The sequence below is a fragment of the Aricia agestis genome, chromosome 6, assembly GCF_905147365.1.
Source record: "Aricia agestis chromosome 6, ilAriAges1.1, whole genome shotgun sequence".
Taxonomy (NCBI): domain Eukaryota; kingdom Metazoa; phylum Arthropoda; class Insecta; order Lepidoptera; family Lycaenidae; genus Aricia; species Aricia agestis.
The window spans coordinates 17,320,260-17,330,405 of record NC_056411.1 but is presented as its reverse complement, the minus strand read 5'-3'; the positions used below and the strand labels follow the sequence as shown (position 1 = coordinate 17,330,405).

The window sequence follows — 10,146 nt, the reverse complement described above, 5'->3', positions numbered from 1 at the left end:
ACTCGCACTTGGCCGATTACTTATTTTTGTTTTCTCTGACGAAAAAAGTTGTGATCTAGATAATATACATATTGTCAAAATATTTTGATCAGATTGAACCATAGACTTAATATATACTGTCGTAAAGACCACCTGACAACCCGAAAATGCGTGACCATTTTCGATCTGTCAATGTGTGAGTGTGCTAGTGATGTATATTTTACTATCGATAGTATAGTATTTTGCTATCGATAGTATAGTCCGTTCGAGTTATTTTACCTGAGTTTCTATAAGAAATAAATAATATGCAACTTTGACAGATTTGTATTTCAAATTAGGTATCATAAATTTTAATTGGCAAAAAAAGGTGACGATTGAAAAGTAGATACACATTTTCTTTTGGAATGATTTTTCAATCGTCGGATATGTTATGACATGAGGTTCTTATAGGGATAAATAATATACACATAACACATTATAAAGTTACTTATTTATTACTCAGGTAAAATCTATCTGGTAAATCAGTCCTTACATTGAAAGTAAACGTTGAAAGTAAACAACAAATAGAAAATAAATAGCCCTGATAATGTTAGGGGGACGAAATAATAATAATAAAAAAAAAAAAAAAAAAGTAAACAACACACATAGAATATTATATTTTATTCTTAAATTAAATACATAATATCATAAAATATCATAATATTTTTTATTATAATTATTTTTAACCGACTTCCAAACAGGAGGAGTCTAGACGTTCGGCTGTGGATATATTTTTTATGTATGTTCAACGATTACTCCGCCGTTTATGAACCGATTTTTAAATTTTTTCTTTTGTTGTACATTGTATTGTTCCGAGTAGGTATCATGTTCACAAAAGTGGTGGTCTGGTGATGGAAACCATGAGAAATCGAGGTGACTCCTTGATATTCAAATGGGAACATATTATGGTCCCAGAAAACGTTCAAAATCTTTCGATTAATAAATTTAAAAAAGTAGTCAAAGAACGTTTTGTGCCAAAGCCTATTATAAGGTCAATGATTTCATAAACGATGGCACATCTTGGGAATGCTGAATTACTGCTTGCAAGGCTACTTCTACATGACTTACAATTATTATGTATCTATCTATGTTTACATTGTATAATTTTTAGTTACAGCATTGTAAATTTTATTTTAAAAGATTATTTTTTTTCTCACTTTTTTTGGTAAAAAGTGGACCCCGTGCGAGTTTCTTACGCCGGTTCTTTTCGTCGGCTTAGTTACCGAACCGGTGGTAGGCACCATGTATTCTGAAAATATATTTTATTTTAGATTTGTTCAGAAATAAAGCAATTTTGATTTAGATTTTTTAAAACACCAACTGTAGGTATAGAAAACCTTAAGGACAGCTAAAAAGAGTAAAATTATCATTTTTTATACAAAAAATTAAAACCGACTTCCAAGGTAATGACAATTCTTATTCTGTACTCAGTATTAATTTCTAAACTCTAACCTAATCGCCAGTTCTCTGACAGAATAGGTATAACTGCAACTTATATACTTAGGACTGGTACCGACTTCAAAATTACGAAGATTGAGTACAGAATAAGGATTATTTAATACTTTTTAGTTCATTTAAGTATAATCTTAAATGAACTAAAAAGCAATAATTGCTTATAATTGCTTATTTTTAATAATTGCTTCAGTAACAAGTGCAACAGTATGTCAAACTTACTGGCACAAATAAAGTTGGGATAGCTAGATCCTTTAACCAAAATAGTATTTATTCTACATTTTCTTTAAAAATTTTCAATGAAATGTTTGCTACATATTGTTGAATTTTTCTTGGGATTCCAACCAACACGCCCAATTAATTTCAGCCATTTTCCTCTTATTAGAGGATCTTGAGGGAATCTGTAAAACAAATGATTATGATATATAAATATAAACCTTCCACTAGTTTTAGAGTCACTCTATATTATAGTAGTTATATTATATTAGCTATATTACAATATACTATTAGTTAAAATAAGATAGTCCTTTTTAGTCCGGCCGCACATTATCCGAATTTGTGATCACTAAAATTCGGACGCCCCGCCCCGCTCGTACATTTTGACACGTCAGAAATTCTTTTAGTATGATGGGTCTACAACAAAATGTATGAACAGAGTGCGTTCCGCCGGGCGTCCGAATTTTTCTGATCAGAAATTTCGGTTAATGTGCGACCGGGCTTAAGGTGATAAATATAAAGGTAAATGATTTTTAATTTTAGTTTTATGTTATTGTAAAATATCGATAAGCATATCGATAAATTTGATTCAAGCACTAGCGTATATGTAAAAAATTTTGATGAAAAATTTTTCTTCAAAATTTGTGTAATATAAGAACAATAGTACCTTTAGTTACGCAAAATATGAAAGTAAAAGGGAGGATTCATAATATTTTATTTGAAATAGAGAACTAAAGACAGAATAGAGCGAAAATAAACACATCGTAGCAATTAGGACATGAAGATTAATTACCTGTGAAATGTATATTTTTCAGGATTAATCTTATGATTTACACTGCAAACAATTACAGCACAAGTCAACATTTTTAAATATAATAATATTTATTAAAAATAACAAACAAATTGAACAATATATTGGAAATACCGAAAGGGCATAAAAACGACTGACGACTTTTGACGACCTGTCAAATAAAAGTGGTTACAATTTTCATTAGACTGCCTCTCTCTTTTCATCTTGTTATAATTCCATAAAGGATTTTCTTCTCTCTCGCACTCTTTGTTGGTCTTTAGCATTATAGGTTTATGGATTGAACCAGGTATAAAGTGACATTAACAATATTATGGAACATGCCAACCTGTCGTAGCAACACGGCTGGCTTATCCCTCGTAAGTATTTATTTTTGTTTTCTAGATAATGTATTGAAATATTTTGATTAGATTATACCAGGTTTGGCTGCGTTTCCACCAGATATGTGTTGCGAGGAATATGTTTTTGAGAACCAATAGAATCGCTTCATTGATGAGAGCTTGTCATGACTCAAAAACACATTTCTCGCAACACATCTCTGGTGGAAACGCAGCCTTAAAGTCACATTAATATGAAATATGCCTACCAAAGTTGTAGCAACACGGCTGGCTTATCCCTCGTAAGCTTCTATCTCAAGTAATACGACCGGAGATTACGAAGCCCGCCGATATTGGCCGTAATGCCGTTTATCCACTGCCACCGTCACCGCCACCGTCACCGCCACAGTCACCGCCGCCGTCACCGCCGCCGTCACCGCCGCCGTCACCGCCGCCGTCACAGGGACGTCACTGAGAACGAGATTATGTCGGGCCGACAAAATGATAACTTACACCACTGCGGGAAATAACGAAAGCTACTTTTTGCAACGAAGCTGTACACAGCATAATGAACTTTATATCAACAGTAGTTATAACACTTAAATTAAATACGACCCAAAAAATTGGACGCACATCTTCCACGGAATTCTCGAGAACTCTCCGGTGCCGTTTGTGGAATGGGAATCCACGGGAAGTGGTGCAAACTAATCAAGTAAAAGATACAGACTAAACAATGGGATTTCCTCATGATGCGGGAATTCGCAGGAATGCTCGCGCATTCCAGCAAATTCTCGCGTTATAAGGCAAAATTAACGCTTCCATTCCACGCCGCTGAAAATTGAGCCATTATTATAGGTTTAATTTTGCTCTACACCATTACAAATCAGCATAATATTACGATCGCTAGACCAATGTCGGTAGAATACGAAACCCATAAGCTATATAGCCTAGGCCCTAGGTCATAAAGTGGCATTTTATTTCAATTTTTGTCGGTGACGTCCCGTTGATGCCGGCGGTGGACAAACGTTAACGGCACGACTTGTAAGTTTTCATATACGATATTACCTTTGCAGATCCACGGTATTACCTTCGATGAAGGAAATTCTTCGTGGAAAATGTAATCATCATCTTTTTTGCTAAAACGGCAGCTTGTAAGTCTTTCCTAAGTAATGAAATACCAATTTTAGTATTTCAAACGGACGTATTAACATTTTTGTGTACATTTTTGGAGTGTTGACCGGTCATTTGGTTGAATGGGCTTCCGTCAACCTTTGTAAAATTATAATTATAATCGTGGAGCCTTTGACCTATCACGATAATTTAAGGAGGCGGAATACAAGTAACATTTTTCCAATTTATCGGTTTCAAAAATGATTCTCCGCGTCTTTTTCGTGGGATTTTTTTATTTTCGAGTTATCTTAAAACAAATGCAAATACCTTTAAGGTGCTCTAAAGATAATAAATACGATCTTTAAGGCATGTAAATCGGTCCATAAACTACTGAGATAATCAAATTTGAAATTTCGGTCTCCACGAAAGTTGCGACAAACTCCACGAAAGTTACGATTGAATTTTCTAGGAACAAAATATGGATTGAAATCTTTTTTTCCTTAAAAAATAAAATAAATTATTATTTATTTAATCAGTTTTTATTAAGATCAACAATACTAAAGAGCACTCTGTCAAGTAACCGGTCCTGAAATGCTGTGATTTTTTCGAGGTTCAGGTGATTTTATTTGAAGTTCGTGAAGAATAAGTGATTTAGGAGGTCATATAAGGGGGTTTTCAACTAAATATGGAGATTTAGGACACAAGATCATAATATTTTCTTCGATTCAGTTTGTGAGATATATACAAGGGCTCGCTTCGCTCGCTCTCGTCTGAGTATTGTATCGCATTGCATTTGGATTGAGGATGTAATATCAGTTGTTCATGTAAAATACTGATATTCAGGTAAATCCACTACATTAGAAGCAGATTCGATATATTTGGGGAAAAGATCAGAAGGTAGATTGATGTATAAAGCCACATATGTTTTGTTTTTCAAAAAATGCTTGTATAGTGAAAAATTAGTTCTGGCTACCAAAACCATACCTGGAAATACTATACTATAGCCAATTCACATAGGAAAACGGTGTACAAAACAGCCTACGTAGCTTTTGTAGGTCACTAGGTAACTTTCATGGGTGAAAATCTACGAAAACTGTGCCACGAAAGTTACAAAAATTTTACATTTTTTAGAATTATGATTAAAGTAATAGGTAAATAAACAAACAAAGTGCTAGGAAATAATCTCGATCATATACCTTATTCCTTAATTTGATATGAGTGTCATAATTATAAATTATTATCATTCAAAACATGCTCGCAAAAGTTACGTGACTACAGCGACCACCAAATATATAAGGAATATCTTATCTTATATTTTCTTTGTTTTGAAGCAACGAGGGTTTGAGTCCCCTGTACTTATGCTGGAAAGACACTGAGCGTTGGTGCAGCTAAAACGTGTAACCACAAGTCGTCGCGTTTGGAAGATAGGTGCAGTTTTATTACCCGCTCGTGAAACTAGCAAAATCGTGTGACACAGACGTTATGCCTATTAACTTTTTTAACTTAATGTATAACATTATTTTATTTTAGGAATTAGGTAGCCCAGTCAATCTAGATTATTTTGATGTATCACACTCTATGCTAATGAATAGAATACAAAAGTTATTAAAGCTTTCCGTAAGCGCGAACAGAGTGTGACACGCGGAGAACACCGATTTTGCCCCCGATTTAAACATTGAATTAACCATTAAACAAAAACTATAAATAATTATAGATGTTTTTTATTGAAATCAGATACTTAAATAAATGAGGAATAACGTGTGTTTGGTCACTTTGGTCCTAATGCTGTATGTTTATTAAGGTAGTAGTAAAGAGCGTGTGACCACATTTTGAGGGGCCTCGGAGAATTACTTAATAAATTCATAACAACAGCACGATTATTTTGCTAAAAGCGCTCGCCCGTCCAAAAAAACGGTTTAATATTTTTTGTAGGGACTTGATATATACAACTTTGGCTAACTTATTTTTACGATAACATTTATATTTATCGAGAAAAACGGGAATAACCACTATTTCGCACATTTGACCTTGAATAAAAATGTTTGCGCAAGAGGGCTCGTCGAGCCCTTTGATAATATTTTCTTTACAATGCAGGTGAATTAAGCATTTAACGTCTCCACTTATTTTCAGCTCCGAATATGGAATTTTCCTGGGTTATGACTTTTTAACCCCCAAAAAAAAGAGAGGTGTAATAAGTTTGACGTGTCTGTCTGTCTGTGTGCGTGTCTGTCCGTGGCATCGTAGCATCAAAACGGGTGGACCGATTTTGATCTAGTTTAAAATAAACTAGATCAAAATCGGATGGTTTGAAAGCTGACATTATCGAGCGTGTTCTTAGCTATAGTTGATCATCATCAGTTCGCTCAGCACTGAAAAATTTGATTTTGATCTACTTGAAATAAATCCGGGGTTGTTTTTGACTTCTTAATTTAACGTTATTTGTAAATCCGGGGTTGTTTATAAATTACTTAATTTTGTGTCGAATTTGTCTGGGCTATAGTTAAAACAAGGTTTTGTCCAGCGAGAACTATAATAATCATGAGTGTGGTGCTACGGGTTTCCGAAAGTGTTTGGCGTAGATGCTGTCCCAAAGGTCCATTCTATCTTGGTCACTCCTGTACCATTTCAGTTCTAACTGACTTGATAATGACATAAATGGCACTCCGCTTTCTCCCACTGGTGCCCAGTATGGTAGCTTTGAATTTTCGTGTACCGGTTTGCTGAAAGAAGATAAGAATTTATGAGTATGACACATACAGACAAAAACATGTAAAATTAAAATTATTTAGGCCAACATCGGATGTGAAACCTTTGATTCAAGTACCTAAATTTAATTACTATCTGGAAATATGTCTTTCTACTAAATCTGTAGAACAGTTTTTGATGGATTAGGTTTGGAGATGTTTATATCTCCATTATACATACAGCGAAATGAAGTTGCGGCCAAAATTTTAAAATGTTTACCCAGTTATGATGAAGTTTGACCATAGCTCCCTCATGACGGCCTTCATGCGTTTATATTCCTGCGACATTCCGTTCTCGTTCACGTCGTCTAGAACCGCAAACGACTGGGAGCAGTGCGAAGCGCCTCGAATCGACTCGAAGTTGGAGTAAGGCACGCTTTCATCACTAAACAGATATTCATAAAAGTAGACTTCCTTATTTCCAGCTGCCACGTGCATTTTTATCGATTTTGTGATCGAATGCGTGAAAAGCCTGTCCGTGTAGTAGTTTATATAATTCTCCGCTGTATTCATATCGATCGTCCGGTTACCGAAATAAAAATGTTTCAATCTGTCCGCCACTTCCTGCCGCTCCTCTGTAGATTCAAAAGCCAGATTGTCCGGAAGGAAGTACGAAAAGTTTCTGTTCATCAGGTTCTCGTACTTCCGGAAGAAAAACATTCTTAGCATGCCTTCCATGCTCGTGAATCCGAATAGCATAGGTACCGGTCGGTAGTCGCCGCTCGTAAACGGGTAGCTATCTAAGAACATCTCCTGTCCGACGTTCTTTTCGATACAGGGTGTGAATGCCACCGATGCGTCGGGTTTCCCCATCACTACCACCGAACTTAGAGCAGACAGTGATGTATTTTTGTAAAACGCCGACAGTCGCTCCGCATCATTGGTATCATTTGAATGTTTCGTATCGAAGCCCAATAGTTTAGCGTAAAATTTAGCGTTCCCGATCGGATCCGTTTGCAAACTGAAAGTGGCAGTGCAAGCCCCACTTCCCGCTATTGCTCTGTGGAACAAGCCTCTGGACATTTTTGATACCATGTGTAAATCTACGGAGGACCCTCCAGCGCTGCATCCCGCTATGGTGACCGATTTTGGGTCACCTCCGAATGATGCTATATTTTCTTGGACCCATCTCAGAAGCGCCACCTGATCCTTCATAGCGGCATTTCCTGGTACGTCCGTCGTACCGAGGCATAGGAAACCATAAGGACCGAGTCGGTAGTTGAAAGTGACAGCTATAATTTCATTATTTTTAACCAGAGTATTAGGTGTATCTCTGTCACCATAGCCGATCTGGAATGCTCCCCCATGAATGTACACGACGACCGGGAGATTTCTTCTGTCAGTGTCAGGTACGTGTACGTTAGCAATGAGACAGTCATCTTTAAAAATTAGTTTGGTCTTAAAGAATCTTAAATTAGGTTGTGGACAAGCTATATGTCTTTTTGTTGCTTCGAATACTTCTTGCCATGTTGGCGGAGGTAGTGGTGCCTGAAATATTAAAAAAGTATTACATAATCACTCATCTACTACACACATTTTTGTATTGCTTTATTTTGTTTATCCTTTTTTAAAAAAGGTGTGTGCTGTGTATGTTTTTAAATAATTTTATTTTACTAAAAATCATTAATATTTGCTTATTACTTACCTTATACTTGTCAGTTCCCGCCGGTGCCGTGGCATAAGGTATTCCATAGAATTTAAATACTCCATCAGACTTGTATCCCCTCACTGTTCCTTGTTTTATATTGACATCAAGAAACTCTTCAGATGATACAACACTTAGACAGGCTATGGCCAATATTACTTGTAGCATATTGTTTCTTTTACACTGTAATATAGAAATATAATAACTTTAATATTATAACAAATTACCTATAATGTATGTTAAAAGATATTATGTTATAGGTTCCTACACGACACAATAGTAAATATATAACACAGGATCAATATGAATACAAAAAATAATTTAACCAAATATTATACACCAGATTGGTGGTTATAATTATTATTTAGGGGAAGTTTCGTTTTGGTCGCTAATTATTGGATTTACATGATTGATTCACAATCAATCATGTAAATCCTATAATAATGAATTCTCCAAAAATTGTTTCAACTCAATTCAATATATTTATTTGCATAAAACATGTTATAAAATTATATTTTTAACACGAATAATGATACACTCTAGTTATTTCAGATAGATATATTACATAATTGCTATTTATTTAAATAAGAAAATAGGATTAAAACACGTCAAGATTGTTTTCTCATTTTTTTTAATTTAATTCTATCTTAGTGAGTCCTTCTCTATTAGTCAAAAATATATAAGTTTATTGTTCAGTATTTAGGAAAATAATAAAAATATGACTAAAGATAATATTATTGTGATTAAATTAAATTGATTATGATTAAGAGTAGATTAGCGACAAAATATTACAAGAATTGCTTACCATCAGATATACAGGGTGTAACAAAAATAAGTGATAATACTTTAGGGTATGTATGTATTCCTTGTAGAGAATTCACTGTGAAAGTAGCAGCGCTAAAAGACCAAATTTTTTTTCACTTTTGTATGGGCAAGCGCCCGAACGTTACGAGTTTCCCCATACAAAAGTGAAAAAAAAATTTGGTCTTTCAGCGCTGCTACTTTCACAGTGAACTCTCTATAAGGAACACATACTCACCCTAAAGTATTATCACTTATTTTTGTTACACCTTGTATAATATTATTATTTTACAAAACGATAACTTTATTAATAAATAAAAAATTAAAACGACGCACATTCGATGCGAACTGTAAGAATCCTTTAATAATACCCAGATGCCTATACTTAAATGTATTTCGGTTTAGTATTTTTACTTTTAGATTGCTTGCGTGCTTTGTATTAAAGTCGCCGGTTTTTCCCTGCTTTACAAAATAATTGGTTCCCTCCTTCCTTCACTTTTCTGATTAGATTAAAAGTAATAAAAATGTTTACCTGCTTTATGTCCACCTTGGTAATCCCATTCGTCTCGATGGAGATTATAATTTCTTCTGTTTATGTAGTTTATTAGATTTCAGAATATTTCATAAATCCAGAATTTAGACGTCTTCAGAAGAACAGTTCAAGCCTTGACAGTGCCCGACCACACAGTTTAAAATTCTGCATTCGTGCGAAACAGGATGCTTATAATATACACTCGAGGTGCTTTAAAGTCAAAGAACCGTTAACTGACTGGTCTCCTACTGTGTTATCTCGTATTAAATTATTTTGGGTATTAATCGGTTCAAACTGTGATGAGGGTCAACAAAACATTAAAAGATAGCGAATTTATATTATGATAGCGGTCATATGTGATCGAGGTCAGTTGAATATTGAATGTATGTATTATAAATCAGTTTATTTCCTCGTGTCACAGATTTGGAGATGCAACAATAAGCGTTTCAACAGCTAGCTATGGAAAATACTATTTTATACCTAGTTTTATGACTTCCTAATTA

At 34.6% G+C, this 10,146-nt stretch overlaps 1 protein-coding gene across 1 annotated transcript; it reads right to left on the bottom strand.

The window, feature by feature from the left end:
- Nucleotides 1-6,432: 6,432 nt before the first annotated feature.
- LOC121728128 (esterase FE4-like) lies at nucleotides 6,433-10,125 on the bottom strand. Its single transcript, XM_042116240.1, has 4 exons — nucleotides 9,644-10,125; nucleotides 8,311-8,493; nucleotides 6,886-8,153; nucleotides 6,433-6,641 (listed from the first exon to the last, which is right to left on the bottom strand). The coding sequence occupies exons 2-4, from the start codon at nucleotides 8,476-8,478 to the stop codon at nucleotides 6,458-6,460; spliced, it is 1,620 nt and encodes a 539-aa protein (XP_041972174.1). The 5' UTR covers nucleotides 8,479-8,493; nucleotides 9,644-10,125; the 3' UTR covers nucleotides 6,433-6,457.
- Nucleotides 10,126-10,146: the final 21 nt, after the last annotated feature.